The sequence below is a fragment of the Polistes canadensis genome, unplaced genomic scaffold (genome assembly GCF_001313835.1).
Source record: "Polistes canadensis isolate GaletaPanama2010 unplaced genomic scaffold, ASM131383v1 scaffold_205, whole genome shotgun sequence".
Classification (NCBI taxonomy): Eukaryota; Metazoa; Arthropoda; class Insecta; order Hymenoptera; family Vespidae; genus Polistes; species Polistes canadensis.
The window spans coordinates 118,728-134,924 of NW_014569752.1; the positions used below are offsets into that span (position 1 = coordinate 118,728).

Below are 16,197 nucleotides of genomic sequence, written 5' to 3' on the forward strand. Positions count from 1 at the left end.
TAATTATCATTATATTGTAATACAAATGAACGTGGAGAAAGAAAAACAAGAAAAAAATGCACATTATTGATAAGAAAAATATATTTTTTTATAAACAATAAGCAATACAAAGCTTTCTCTTTTTTTTCTTCTTTTTTTTTTTGTAATATGATTGTTATTATTTCTTGGTATATACAATATAATGAGATAAAAAAGATTTGATTATATAATAGAAATATTTTCGTAGACCGTAATGGATCATTGCTTACAATTTTAACATTTTCAAATTTACTATTACAAATAATAAATGTTGTGATGTATTATTATGCTCTCTATGTTTCATATTCTTTTTTTTTTTTGTTATCTTTCAATATAAAATATATATTTTATTAATTATTATTTCACATTGATATGAGATTGTATCGTTGGTAATATGAATATATTTTATTATTGAACTTAGAAAAATCTTTATTATCTCTATTTTGTTTAAGTCTGACAAAAACATCGGATCTAAGGTATATCAATGTTGTTGTTATATATATTCCGTATATAATACAACACGTATCAAATTTTATATAAGAATTGAACACAAAATTATATTTTTTGATTTGTCCTCCTTACAGCTGGATTGCTTTGGTTACAGGGTGGTCAGAAAACAGATGATAAGAATACGAATGAATCCGAGCGTGTTCAAATAACAGACAATGAGCCTGAGCAATCAGAGCAAAAGGAGCAAACGGAGGAGACGCAGCCTTCCAGCGAACAGGCAAAGTCTTAAGCTTTCAGGCTACTCCTCCTATAAAGAATTGAACAATTTAATTTTTATACTACACACAGTATTTCGTTTTCAAATTTCAGAACGATTAGATTTTTTTTTTTTTTTTTTTTTTTTTTTTTTTTTCCTGGTTTCTTCTTACGTTTTCTTTTTTTGTTTCTCTCTCTCTCTCTTTTTTTTTTTTTTTTTACACATATAAATGTAAAATAATGATTTCGATATTTTTGTATATTGTTAGCAAGTTTAATACTAGATGTCTTCCTATTATCTCTTATTTTCTATCTATCTTTCTCACTTACTCACTCACTCAGTCTTATTATATTTTTTAATTAGAATAATGTTAATACAAATTTCTTTTTTTCATTTACGTCAATAGCTTAAGTATATATATATATGTGTTAATTTGATTTATTTTTTGGTATGCAATATATTTGATAAATTATTAGCATTTAATATCAAAGAATACATATATATGTTACATTTTGATATAATCAAAAAAAAAGAAAAAGAGAAACTTAACGTAATGATATTGGACATATTTGGAAAATTTTCTTTAAATAACATGAAAGAAAAGAAAACTTAATAACTTCAATAAATTTCTACAAACCACTCTTCGAATTGCTTTTTAATAAAACTATTACAGTGCTATGAGCTATGATACATTCCTCGTTAATAAGTTAATGGAAATAAAACTGTTGATAAGATTTTAAAAACATATATTTATACAAGATTTAAACAGTAAGATCGATTAAAAAGTAAATTTAATATTTAGATAGCTTGTGGCTCTGTAGTTTAAGAGAAAACAATTATGATACAATTTTTAGACTGGTTTTCTGTTAGTTTATATCTATAATATATATACATATATACATATACGTATATATTTATATATATATGTATATTTTTTTTTTTTATTTATTTCATAAATGCATGATTTCCAAATGAACACGCATTACTGAGAAAAGCATAAATTTGTAATTAAGGATACATAATATAAGAATAAATCATATTTCTACAAGTTATAATAATTTTAGTATCCCTTTTACTCTTTAAGCTTCTAAAAAGTATCTATTTGTGTATTAACACACAATCGTTCTGAATTATGAAAATATATTTATGTATATTCTAATATTTTTAAATACAAAAAGAACAAAAAAATTTGATATGTAATTGTCAATCGTACTCAGGAAATTTTTACCGATATCTATTTACACATCAAATACACATTTATATTGCGATATTTAATATATAGAATAACTTCTATATAAATTAAAAAATTTAATTTTTTCAATAAAAGGTATGCAACAATTGATTATTAAATATAAAAGGAACTTTTAAATTAATCGAATAGTTATAAAATTATATAAATAATTATAGTTATCTTTGCATCATCATTGTAATTAATACCATTAGATGAAGTTACTATGGCTTTATATTTTTAATTTCTAACTTCTTCCTTTTAAAAATACATTGGAATTTCTAAATATATCCTGAAATTTATACGACGTGTATCTTGCCATATATTTTCTTTTAAAACAATAATTTAATATAATTATAAATCATTAATGTGTTAGCTTACCACAAATATTAATTTTTAAATATTCGAATTTTTGAATGAACAAAATAATTGTTATCAAATAACAATAAAGATAGTAATTGAAACTTTGATAGTTTACAGGATAGTCTAAATCATAATTTGATATTACAAATAACTTTAAATATAAATATTAAATGAAATTGAATATAAATAATAAAAATGAAATATCACATTTTAAAGATTTAGACGATACCAACTTTCAAAGGGTCAATAATAAAGGTAAATACAATATATATAATTTACAAGAAAATAATTCTACGTGCTTCTCACTCGTTTCCAGAGAAGTATATTGTTTACTAAAAAAAAAAAACATATCTTTATTTGCGTACATTATTTTTATTGAATTCCAAAGATCACAATTTTTAGGCTGACTTTGAACCAAACATGGAAACTGAGGAATCAAACGATGAATCATGTGACAGAATAAATGATAAAATTAAAATAGATAAACAATATTATTGCGAAGTATGCGATAGAGAATTTAAAACAGATGAAAAACTAGCAGAACATGTGTCTACTCATAAGTTATGTGGTATAGATGGTTGTACTTTTTCTGCTAATAATTTACTCGTTGATAAACATATTAAAATGCAACATCGTACTGGATTATATGAAAGAATGAAAAATGTATCAACACCTGAAGATATTCAAAAGTGGATTGAAGAAAGGAAGAGGTTTTTATCTTTATTGTTATGGTCAAGTTAAAAGAAAAAAAAAGTATACTTTCAATATATAAAAAAAGAAAACATTACTATATAGAATTCATATTAAATTGTATAAATTGTAGGAAATATCCTACAAAAGTAAACATAGAGGAAAAGCAAAAAATGGATATAAAAAAGATCGAACGTGGTGAAATAATTAGACAAGTGAATAAACCTATTCATTCGAGAAAAAATAATCAACAGACAAATACTAATAATGTAAAAAAACACAAACGTAATAAATGGCAAATACCAAAAGATCAAAATACATTACCCGTTATAGAAACATACAGAGGTCTTACTCAGTTTTCAGGAACGGGTAAGTTTAGTTATAATTATTGAATATGCGAATAGATGATTTTTATATAATGTAAATATATCTTTGATGTAATATTTTATTAGCTTGCTTAGAAGATGATAACTTTAATAAAAGTGAAAACAATAATGAGGAACATTTGGAAACAAAATGTATTAATGAAATTAAACAGATAGAAAATACATTTAATATTTCTGACGAAGAAGACGCGTTGATAGAAAATAATTCAATAACTAATCCGATTAAAAATAATTCACTGTGCAGTTTAATAGCAGATTATGGTAGCGAAGGTATATATATATATAGGGTGTCTTGTAATTGATGGCACAATCGAACAGAAGATGATTCTACATGAAAATCTTTAAATTTTTGTTTCCTTCAAAACAAAGTCTTACATGAAAATATTTGATTTTCCACTTTTATTTTTCAACTTAATTTTTTATATTGAATCACTCTCTCTGCTTGCTTGTACTATCAATTACAGAACTATATTGATATAAATAAATAATAATGAATAGATTTATTCGGTTTATTGTTTATATTTTTATAGAAGAAGAGGGTCCACAGGAAATACCCATAAAAAAATTGGCAAATCACTCAAATGAAACAAATATCATGGAAACAGTGTCATCAAATAATACTAAATCTAATGCTTCAGAGAAATCTGATAAAAAGAAAAAGGAAAAAGAAAATAAGCCATTGAGTATACAAAATAGTGTTATTAATAAACAAAAAAAATATAAAAACAGTAGTAGTATAAATTTATTACGAAAATTACTTGCTAAAGATATAAAACACGAAAGAAATCTAATATTCCAATGTGTAAAATATATTGCAAGTAATAATTTGTTTGTACTTAAAAATAATAGTAATTTATAAAAATGTCTCTTGAATACTCTTTTTATTTAATGCATTGAGATAAGTATAATGAATGTTATTTACAAATTGATTTTAATAAAATATGTGTCAATACATATGTATAGAAAATGCATATAAATTAAAGATAATTTATTATTATTTTTTGTGCTTCTTTTGCTTTTTCTGTTTCTTCTGAGGTTCTTTCAATTCTGCATCATTATCTCCTGGCCTTTTCTCCCCAGTTTTAACAGAAATCAGATTTTTACTTTTCTTTCCAGAAAGAGCATTATTCCAGTCACCTTCACTTCCTTTTATTACGTATTGATCTAAATTTTCTTTCTTTAATTTTTCTAATTCAGCATTCTGTTTTCTTTTTAATTCCTATTATAAAGAAAATCAATATGTTATAGTATTGAGTGTATTTTATTTATTGAAAAATTAATAATGTAGCGTTACAAACCTTAGCTGCTGTTTCTAATTCATCATGTAAACTTTGTCCACCTAATGGATTCAATTGAACGCTATCACTTGTCATATTTTTGTCCATTATCACAGTTTCAATAAATTGTTCAGCAATCGAGTTAAGATATTGTATGGATTTCCTTATAATACGATTAAATAAACCGAGTAATTGTGACGATGGTAAATTTAACTCCTCGGCTAATTTGTCAACTGTTTTATGTTGCAGTCCTAATCCTAATAAAATTGCCTAACAGACAATACAAACAGATATTTGTATAAAGCTAGAGAAAAACAATTAGAAAAATATTAAATGTGTAATAAGTAAAAAAAAAAAATATTTACCAATTGAACTGGAGAAAAATGTAAATTGGTCATCATATTTAAGAAATATAAACGTGCTAATGATGGTAATAAATCCATTATTAAATGATAGTCTGCCATATTGTTACTGTACATGTCTAATCGTTTTAAATCATAAGATGTGAAATATGCGTCTAACATTTCTTTCGATAAAGCTAAAATAAATAAAAAATAATTTATAAATGTTACATGTTAAAATACATTAACAATATTTACAAGTTATACGTACTATTGGATTCACTAGGAACAGATTTGTTAGTTAAAATACTCAAAGATAAAGATGCTGGATAGGTGTTAAACGAAAGAGAAAGTAATGTTATAAACCGACGACGAAAATCTTTCCAATAAGCGCTCAACCAATTGTTATCTGTATCTTCATTTGAATTTATTTTATATAACATTATACAGGAATTTTCTCCAGTTATGTCGTTTGCAGTTTGTCTAAAAAAAAAAATGATTATATAATGTGTGTAATTTTAAAAATATATTATAAAATTATTAATTATAGATAGAAAAAATATTTAGATATCTTTCAAAACAAACCTTATATAGACAGGAACGAATGAAGATCTTTTCCAAAATTTTAAAAGTTTTTCCGTGATACCGTAAGATACACCAATGTAATTTAAATTTTCTGGTCTTCTTTCAGACAATTTTAAAAGAAGAGGTGGAAGAGAAGCACGTGGTTCTATGAAGAAACCATTTTTAAATATTAATATCATATATATTTAAATAAAAAAGAAAAATAATAATAATATTATTATTATTATAATTACCAATAGTCTCTTCTAATAATCCAACTTTTTCGTCATTAACCGTATCAATTTCAGTTTGCTTTACTTCAGTTTCTACTTCTTCATTGATATCAAGAATATTCATTTCGTAATAATGTTTCAAAAGTTCTAATGCTCGAGTACCGTAACCCATCTTTAAATTTAAATAAATAAGTTTATTTTTTACGCGTTTTAAGAGAAAGAAATTAATTAATGAAGTATTTAATAATACATACTCCTTGATAATCAGGGTGAGTTGCTATGCGAACAATACGAGCACCTGCTAAAGTTGGAAAATCTTGATCTTGATATTGCTGACTGATTGTCCATGGTATTAAATCACCTGCAGCTCTTCGACCTCGACCTAAGCCATCAGCTATAGTAGCTTTGCTAACTTCACCTTCTAAGCAGACCTACGTGCACATAATATAAAATTTACTTATATGATTTTTTTTTTTTTATTTCTTTTAGATGCAATTTGATAAATAATGTTTATTAATGTACCTGTATAACAGCTAATATTTCAGGTAATGCCTTTCTATTTGTATCAACTGGACCTAACAGACAAAACAAATGATGAGCTGGTGCGTCAGACATCATTTGCAAATCATTTGGACTATTCTGAAAGTATAATTTTATTTGAAGTTACCATTTTATTTTGTATAATATTTAAATATGAATTAAAGTTATATAAATTTACCTTATAATGCGAAGCAACATATAAAGCTACCAATTTTTGAAGAAACAATTCGGAAGCTTTGTGATAAGAGAACAATGTATCCCTAAAAGTACAACCTGATATAATCTATATACATTTTAATATATTTTATTAAATATTTATAATATAATTACCTGTTAATGTAATATAATTCGCATGTATCCGGCGGTGGACATCCAGAAAGAACAGGAGCATAAGTAGTCGCATTTAAACAAAGTAATTCTGTTAACCATTGTTCAACAGGATCACCAGGTTTATAACGAATAGATTCTTCTAAAGTCATCTCGTGTAATTGCCTTCCTATCAGAGTTTTTTCATTTAATTCTTTATCATTCTTTCCGTGACTATTAGAACCAACAGTTTGTGTCCTTAACTGCTGAAGTAATTTTAATGACAAAGAACGGCCTGTTCCTTCGTAACTATTATAAAAATAAAATTTTGTTTAAATTATAAAAGGATAGATTTTCATTTTTTTTTTAAATTAGTGCTTATTATTCAAGATAGACTTACCCATTTATAGTCGATGCAAGAAATATTAAATACGGGCCTAACATAGCTTTTACGTATGGTAGAGGAATAGCTGCTGCTTCGTCGATTACTAGTAATTCTGCTTGATTTAATTTGTGCGTATCGGTTGGATGTATGTACTATAATATTATATAAAATATATTAAAATTATCTTCTTCTTTTTTTTAGAATTTCATTACAAGAATTATAAGCAATTAGGAATACCTGAATAGTTTGTCGATGATCTCGGAAAACATTTACTCTTACTGTAGCTTTATTAAATTCAGGATTCGTGGATTGAACTAAACCATAATCAAGATGTTCTTGATATCCTAAAGCATCAAATCCTACAAATGTAAGAAATCATTTATAAATGGTTTTATTACTTTATAAGTGATGATTTATTTACCATTGAATTTTTTTTTTTATATTAATTATACCTTTGAAAATAAATTCAAAAAGTGTGTTTAAATTTTCAGGACTAGGACTAGATATGTATATATTGGAATAGCCAAATGAAATAGCACCAGCTATTGCTAATCCCAAAGCTGCAGATTTTCCACGTCCTCTTGCAGCGGTCAATGATACAGTAGATCTCAAAGTTTTTTCAGATATACACTCAATGAATTTTAACAGTGCTTTTCCCTACAAATTTTTAATTAAAATTAGTTTTCAATATACATTATTCAATAGTGAAATTATTAAAAAAACAAACCATACTTGATCAATGGTCCTGCAGCAATTAATAAGTGCAGAAATGGGTTGTGTATCTCTTAAACTTTCTTTCAAGACATCCAGATCGGTTTGTGTTTCGGAAGAGGGTGCTTTTTGAACAGCCTCTATTTTTAAATTGTGAGAAGATATAGGTAAAACATTTAATTGATCGTCGACAACCAAACATCGACTACACGATGCAAGGGATAACAAAAATCTTTCATTGAAACGGCAAACTACATCCTATAAAAAATTAAATAAACAATATTATTGAGTGCAAGGATAAGAATCTGTGGAATCGAAAGAATAAAAAGGTAATAAACCTGATGTGCTTCCGTACGAAACCGTTGATGAACATCCATATTTATAGTATACAATTGTTTTAACGAAGTTACAGATTGTAAAAGGAAAACTATAATACCAGATCCTTCAACAGTTTCTATAGTCCTTGCTAATAAATTAGGAGTCAATGCTTCAAAATCCTACACAATATAAAAAGTTAACAATAAACATAAATAGACAATAATAATAAAAATAATCAATGGTTTATATAATACATACTTGTAAAACACACATTCCATATGTGTTACCTAAGATCTTATGAGTTTCATTATAATAACAATAACGTATATTGGTAGAAACAACGAATAGTTCAAATGGATCATCTTCATTAACGTCAAGTTTACCAGATTTAACTTTTTTCTGTATACTTTTCATACGTTTCTTTCTGTGACTACTGAAACCTAATTCTTTCTTATAACACCATAATACAGAGGGTCTTGCTTTTATAACAGATTTTGATAACATGTGGTGTAGTAAGACAACCTAAAAAAAAATTAATATTTATTAATAACATTTGATAATATTAGTGCATGTCAAATATTTTTTTTTTATAAAATATCTACATAATAAGTGATCCCTGGATAAATAATACATAAATATTTATGTATTATTTATTTTGATATTATTTCAAAAAAACACGTGGTATAACTTAAATGCATGTATCGTACCTGATCTCGTGCTTTTTCTCCTACAACAATAAACATTGTTCTGTGTCCCGTAACAACACCATTTTCTATTAAAATACGTATTCGATTATCAATCTTTTTACGTACCATTTTAATTGAATATATACTTATTTACTATTAGAATATTAGAATAAAGGAAACACGTTATTGAGATAGTATAAACAGAATGGTTGGTTACAATCGATACGTCATTCGATATTTTGATATCGATATTCGATAAATCAAACGATATATCGAATTTGAAATGATTATTTAAATAAATGATAATTACATATAAATATTGATAAATAATTAATCTAATCGATAGAAAATTAATTTAAAAATATATAAGAAATGATTCGTATTTAATAAAATAAATTTAAATTGTAAAAAAAGAAGATATAAAAATGTCATTCGACGATTGGTCGTCTGGATGAAAAGAAATCGTAATCTAACCAATAGAAATAGGTTTTTCATTAATCAGAGTTCGCAGTAGTGGGGGATAAAGATAGACAATAAGGAAAAGCCTACTCCCCTCCATTCGTCGATGCAGCTTCAGAGAGTTCGTACCGATTTATTCACGATCAGCTGATTGTTGTTTTTCTTTTTTTTCATCGAAGGAAATAAATAATCTCGCGATAAAAGAGTAAGCAATGTTAATAAGAAATATTACGGTGCATAATAGTTGACGATTATACGTTTAAATATTTAAAGACTTTAGTGAAACACAAAAGGAAAGAAGGAAAGAAAAAGAAAGATAGAGAGAGAGAGAGAGAGAGAGAGACAGAAGAAGAAGAAGAAGAAGAAGAAAAACAATAAGAAAAAGAATTAAATAATATAAAAAAAAAAAAAATGAAATAATGTGTCTTTGACAAAGAGTGCGTCTATGTTACTACCGTATAAAATTGTGCATATGAATCGTAATTGTGTTGTTGTTAGTGGTGGTAATATCTTTGCAAAAAGGTTTGCCTTGGATTAGGTCGAATCGGTAAAATAAAAAGTGAAAAAAAGAGATTGACGTTGACCGCGGGTGGGGTGACATCACTGTTCCCTTGGCTCTGTTGTCAGTAGCTCGCAGAATGACGCAGTAGACGGTTGCGCGAGGGTGCCAAGCGCCTCGCCGAAAGAAAAAAACGGCTCTTGTCGCGAAGTAAGTTTAAGAAATAATCATCATTTCTTATATCATTCACAAATATTTGTCCTATAAATGATGATAATTATGTAAGGAAATTTTCTTTGTTATACGAATCAAGACAATAATCATTTGCACTTCATTTTCTTATCTATTTCCATTCTTCTTTCTTTCTCTGTCTGTCTGTCTGTCTGTCTCTTTCTCTCTCTCTCTCTCTCTCTCTCTCTCTTTCTCTTTCTATTTCTCTCTTTGTCTCTCTCGTTAGTTTTGTTTTCTTATACGAAAGAAAAGGATAGAAAATAATTTTTCTTTGTTTTGTCACGGTCACGTTAAATTACCTACATCATATATTACGATCGCAAACGCCTACGATATTGGATTCTTCGAAAGCGTCATAATAAAAGCGTGCGATCAAATCCAGTATTTCACGGACAAAGACGACTTTTACTGTTTCTCTCTCTCTCTCTCTCTCTCTCTCTCTCTCTTTCTCTCTCCCTCTTTTTCTCTCTTCCCCCTTCCTCTCTGTTCTCTCCTTCGCTTACTTGTATATATTTCTCTGTTTCTCTTTCGTTCTCCTCACCTTTCTTTTTTTGTCTTTCTCTTTCGTCGACCCTGAGTGCGCGTTCTCTGCGAACAGCTGTGTTGGATTGTGCAATGCCTGTGTTCCGACAAGCAAAATAGACCTCCCCACCCTTCTACCATCTTTTACCAATGTACTTTCCCAGTTAAGCATTAAATAATACTACACTGACGTATTATATATGTATATATATACACACACACACACACCAATAACTTTTGGACGTGTGTGTTTGTTCCGAGGGGGGTTATATTACTTCTTTAAAAAAAAACAAACGCATTTACACGCAACACTTTTGTCTTCCTTTCATCGTGTGCGTTTCTACGTTAAAAAAAAAGAAAAAATAAATAAATAAATAATGTAACTTTATTACGAAGAACCGTGGTATTATAAAATCGTTTCTCATTTTTCGCACATGCATTTCTATTACATCCCCTTCCTGTTTACATGACGATACGCGTATAATTTATTTAAATACATTCTTTCCTTTTTTTTTCTTTGGTTTCTTGTTTTATTCTATAAGAAATAAGACACGAAATGATCACTATTCTTTTTGATATTATTTAACCTTTGTTTTTCTATGAGTCATTTTTACGTGACAAAATGAAATGATAATAAAGGGTTAATATTTTGATCCACGTAGTGTGTTTTGAAAAATACAAAATTATATATTACGTCAATGTTTCACATACACCATCTTATATATCTATGTAATATTTATTATTTGTTGTTATATTAAATTAATGAGTAATAACGTTCATGATTAATTAGAAATGTTTGTTCTCTGAAACTTACGATTAGATCATTGAACTCTGTGGGGAAATGAATTTATTCTCTTCGTTGTTATCTGTATCTCATGTTTGCTGGGGCAAATACAAATATATATATATATATATATATATATNGCAAAAAATAAATTCTTGATTAGAAATACAATTAAATTTAAAGCGTATTTTATTGTCGATCATTATATTGCAATTAAAATTTAATTAGATATACCAAATTTCATCTATTTTTAACTTACGAAGATAATAAAAGTATATAAATATGTATATATCTATATATGTTTTATAATTGTACTTGATTTGAATTCGGCGGTACTTTATAAATGTAACAATTTAACGGACTCCAAGAGTAAAGTTCTTGTGTGTTTTATATTTATCGTTATTGTGTGAGTTTATAAATAATTAATTTATAAATAATTAATATCGTTTATATTTATTTAGTTTTACTACGCGTATGAATAATATTTAATTAGATATTAAATTAATAATAATAAAAAGAAACAAAAGGAAAATATAAGACTGCATATAAGAATTATAATTTAAATATTTTTTCTTGTATTAATAAGAGTATTAATAAGGATTAATTGTTTATTTTTAAAGAGAATAATTAACTAATTTTTCTTTTTAAATATTTCTTTTAACAGTGAAGATAATTGCCGATGAAAGAAACATGTCTGCTGATTCACCAAGACGCAGCGTGCATAAAGGAGCCCAAGTTGTTACACCTCAACCGATAGTTGATCGGTCAATAATTGATAGCGTCGCTGGAATTATAAATGACATTGTTCCGCAGGTTGTATTTTTTATCATAAATTCTTAATATTATATTAGTCAGCTTCAATTTTTCATTTAATATGTATTAGAATTTCTTTTTCCAGGCGTATACTGCCCCCAACACAGATAACAAAGAATCCATTAGTTGGGCTCGATTTGAATATGCAGATGTAAATGATCCTGCGTTGTATACTGAGTTTACTGAAGGATCAAGTACACCGCCATTGTTGTTAGTACTTGGCTATTCTACAGGTGTACAGGTTTGTACTTTTAGTACATTTTTTGTGATATCTTTGTAATAATTAGATACAAAATTTATTTTAACAAATATATATATTTATATTATTATTTGTGTTTTTGTTTTGTTTTTATAGATATGGCTAATATCTGCAACAGGAGAAGCAACAGAAATTCTATCATGGCGACAAGGAATAGTGCGTACTTTAAGAGTTATACCAAATCCGAAGACTGATTCCAAACACTTTGATCTATTTGAACCGAAACGGCCATTAGTAGCAATATGCGACTCGGCTGGACCGGGACCACAGTTTTGCAACATAAGCTTCATCTCGCTAAAAACTGGTGATCAAATAAAAAACATTAAGTTCAAAAATCCTGTATGCGACATTTTGGCCAATAGGAGATCCATAGTTGTAACATTTTCTGAGAAGATTGCTGTGTTTGATGCAAGAACATTAGAGGATGTAATATCAATAACTACATGTTATCCCAGTCCTGGACCAAATCTCAACCCTGTTGCGCTAGGAACAAGATGGCTTGCTTACAGGTAATTGTATACTACTTCTTGTTGTTTTTTTAAATATTATTATTTACAAAGAAACGAATATATATTGGGATATTTAATGTTATTAATTACAGTGAAAAGAAGTTATTACCAGCTAAAAGAAGCAGTGGTGGCTGTGAAGGTGAAGGCGTACAAAGTTACACAGCTACAGTTTTATATGCTGCAAAATCATTAGGAAAAGGTCTACGTGGTTTAGGAGAAACAGTAGCATCAAGTTTAACGGGAAATTCAGTGTCACCGATAGCCGCTAATAATACGAGCAATGATGTGACACAGCCAGGCGTAGTTATGATATTAGACCTGCAAGCAGCAAAGGAGGAAAAAGATATGGATGATCCAACCATAGAGACAGTAATAGCTCATTTCACTGCCCATACTGATGCGATCGTTGCCATGACTTTCGATTCAACTGGTGCATTATTAATGACCGCCGACAAACGCGGACATGATTTTCACGTATTTAGAATTCAGCCTCATCCTGGCGGTCCTACATTGGCAGCAGTTCACCATCTTTATATTTTGCACCGTGGAGATACAACAGCTAAAGTACAAGTAAGAATTTATATATCTTTTTTCTCATTTTTTTTACTTTTATTCTTATTACTATTATATCCTAAAAAAATAAATGTTTCTTTTATTGTAGGACATGACATTCTCAGCTGATACTCGTTGGGCTGCTGTTTCAACAGTTCGTGGAACTACCCACGTTTTCCCAGTCGCGCCCTATGGTGGATCCGTAGGAGTGAGAACTCATTTGACTCCGCACGTAGTAAATAGACTTTCACGATTTCACAGAAGTGCAGGCTTAATGGATGATGGTACAAGATCCCATTCACCTATTTTACATTCTGAATTACCTTTATCCATTTATCCTTATTCCAATCCCAGACTTCCACCATATCCTCACCCAACAATTCTGCATCCTTTGGCACAAATTAGACAACCGTCAACATTGAATCATGCCAACAGTCAAATTCAACCAAGGTAATTTTTAATTGTCATTTACATCGATAAGTTCATTTTTATTATTTAGATTTCAATTAAATATATAAACAACATTTTTGTTTTGTTATATTTATGTGGATGATCTTGTTAAAATATCATCAATATTAAATGAAATTAGATTTTGTGCTAGTATACAGTATATAAAATAGTATTGATTATTTATATTTATTGTTTAATTAGACCACAGCAAAGGCAACGGCTTCATTCTGACGATAGTGGTACTTTACCTTTAAAGATATGTGCTTGCTTTGCTCCACCTAGAGCTTGGATTTATGCACAAAGAGAATCTGGTAGCAAGGTTGCTAAAAGAAAATTAGATTCTTTATTTATCATGGCATGTCATGGGAATATGATACAATATGATCTAGAAGTTAAACCTTCTTCCGGTATGTTTTATTTGTATAGTAACATACATATGCATTGAAATATATTTTATTAATTAGCATGTATATTTAACTCACAAGTAACAACTTATTTTTGATTTAAAAACAAAAAAACACTGTTACATATAGGAGTTCCAAAAGAAAAAATAAGCGACGATACAATGATAGAATTAGATGTCGAAGCTAAAGGACAATGGCCTCTTCTAAGGTCTCCTAATTCTACGGATATTCTACCACCAATACCATTATCAAGTCCTTTATTTACCGTCTCTACAGTACCCGATGAAGATGAACCTTTTGATACAAGCGAAGATGCTTGGTTAAGTCAAGTGGAAATTGTAACGCATGCTGGGCCACATAGACGATTATGGATGGGACCACAATTTGTTTTCAAAACATATAACGCACCTAGCGGGTAAGTTATTCGTTTTTAAAATTAATAGACTTTATGTATTTAACGAGCACGATCTAAATAATAGACTTTTAACATTTTTGCTTAGAATAGAATTCTAACAGTAGCAAATTATTATTAGGGTTTCTGTAAACTTGGTAGAAGCAGAGGCAGTTGAAGTTGGAATTACAGGTTCATGTTCAGCAAGGTCAAATCCTGTTAATATGCCACATGCAGCTTCTAGACCTTTAGTTCCAGTTGTTATCGATGGATCAGGAAGTAAGTTAATAAAAATATATAACAATATATTTAAAATATACACATATGCAAGTTAATAATGATTTTGATATTTTTTTTCTCTAATCATAGAACAATGTAACTTAATTAATTGATGTGGATTTTAGGCAGTTACGAACAGTCGCCAAGATTTATGGAAGCTTATGGGGACTCATTAGATAATGAACACATTGGAGTTGGCAGTGGGGAAAGTCAATTAAGAGAAGATTTAGCAGATGCTATGTTGGAAACATCGATTGCTCCGCATCATGCTCCTGGTAAGTAATTTTTTATTAAAACAAAAATCTCTTCCGTATTATTTGATAATTAAATTGTTAGATCAATTTTGTTGTTGTTGTGTAAATTGTTTGGATCATACTTATTATACTTTCGTTAACTTAAGTTTAAATATTGTCTGTCGTGCAGTGTAGCTGAATATTTTAAAAATATAAGCATAGAAGCAATAATAGTAAATGTATGCATAGATTAAATTAGCATGGTATAAAATTCATATTAATATTAAAACTTAACAGAGAATTAAACAAAACTATTTATTATAATCTTAATGTTGTACTAAATATGTGTTTGTGTCGTTGAAATGATGCTCTCTTTTATTTTTATTTTTATTTAGTATATCTCTAGTTTTTATTTAAATATTTTATTTTACAGAATATAGTACATCAAATTAGTAAGCTTGTATATAATTGTGTGCACGTTAAAAGCTAGTACACATTTCACCATATGTATTGCATTCCTTTTCAACAAACAAACAAAAATGTTCACACTTATAAACGTTAGGTGAAAATTAGTACATATTTTAAATATATAAAAAAAAAAAAGAAAAATAAAAGAAAAAAGAAACGCGCGGACAGGGGATTTGTGTTATAATACTTTGATAAAATTAAATAGTATATCACACTCGATTCGATATAATCCTTGCGAAATAATGAATAGAAAGAAATGAACAATTATTATTAATAACAAAAAAAAAAAAAAACCGTATCACGAAAAAAGTAATAATTGACGCAATTCTGATTTCTGCACGGAGTGTTGAAAGGATGGTCGCTTGCATCATAAAAATTTATGTGTACACAGAACTGGCCAGAGGCAGGTATCTTCGTTTTTATCCCTTTTTAACTATGTCTGATCACTAACATATCACAAAAACATGAAATTAAAAAAAAAAAAAAAAAAGTCTTTCAATTTATTCCAAATAAAATAATAAAAAAACACATAGAAAAAGAAATTCTATTCAAGCACTGTTGTACGTTAATTTTTCACACTAACTGTGTATAT

General features: G+C 27.9%; 3 protein-coding genes across 6 annotated transcripts in view; 2 read left to right on the plus strand and 1 right to left on the minus strand.

Moving 5' to 3' along the window:
• LOC106789854 (nuclear fragile X mental retardation-interacting protein 1) overlaps positions 1-4,388 on the plus strand; it is a 6,100-nt gene extending 1,712 nt beyond the window's left edge. For 2 of the 3 annotated variants that reach the window (XM_014754378.1, XM_014754380.1), the window contains exons 3-6: positions 2,718-3,025; positions 3,139-3,374; positions 3,458-3,661; positions 3,922-4,388. In XM_014754378.1, coding sequence (XP_014609864.1) covers positions 2,718-3,025; positions 3,139-3,374; positions 3,458-3,661; positions 3,922-4,250 — 1,077 coding nt within the window. In that variant the 3' untranslated portion in view covers positions 4,251-4,388. The remainder of the gene's footprint in view (positions 1-2,717; positions 3,026-3,138; positions 3,375-3,457; positions 3,662-3,921) is intronic. The other variant, XM_014754379.1, reaches the window with a different exon arrangement.
• On the minus strand, positions 4,256-8,965 carry LOC106789853 (N-acetyltransferase 10). Its single transcript, XM_014754377.1, has 17 exons — positions 8,774-8,965; positions 8,325-8,588; positions 8,087-8,245; positions 7,770-8,006; positions 7,490-7,694; positions 7,275-7,396; positions 7,053-7,189; positions 6,677-6,961; positions 6,525-6,606; positions 6,329-6,445; positions 6,061-6,237; positions 5,828-5,978; positions 5,595-5,739; positions 5,281-5,492; positions 5,034-5,206; positions 4,690-4,938; positions 4,256-4,610 (listed from the first exon to the last, which is right to left on the minus strand). The coding sequence occupies exons 1-17, from the start codon at positions 8,879-8,881 to the stop codon at positions 4,386-4,388; spliced, it is 3,048 nt and encodes a 1,015-aa protein (XP_014609863.1). The 5' UTR covers positions 8,882-8,965; the 3' UTR covers positions 4,256-4,385.
• Positions 8,966-9,558: 593 nt separating this feature from the next.
• The window catches only part of LOC106789839, a 19,557-nt gene continuing 12,918 nt past the window's right edge, over positions 9,559-16,197 (plus strand). The window contains exons 1-10 of one of the 2 annotated variants that reach the window (XM_014754355.1): positions 9,559-9,920; positions 11,912-12,060; positions 12,131-12,301; positions 12,416-12,828; positions 12,921-13,398; positions 13,490-13,830; positions 14,032-14,237; positions 14,364-14,649; positions 14,768-14,904; positions 15,030-15,179. In XM_014754355.1, the coding sequence (XP_014609841.1) occupies position 9,920; positions 11,912-12,060; positions 12,131-12,301; positions 12,416-12,828; positions 12,921-13,398; positions 13,490-13,830; positions 14,032-14,237; positions 14,364-14,649; positions 14,768-14,904; positions 15,030-15,179 (2,332 nt within the window). In that variant the 5' untranslated portion in view covers positions 9,559-9,919. The remainder of the gene's footprint in view (positions 9,921-11,911; positions 12,061-12,130; positions 12,302-12,415; positions 12,829-12,920; positions 13,399-13,489; positions 13,831-14,031; positions 14,238-14,363; positions 14,650-14,767; positions 14,905-15,029; positions 15,180-16,197) is intronic. The other variant, XM_014754356.1, reaches the window with a different exon arrangement.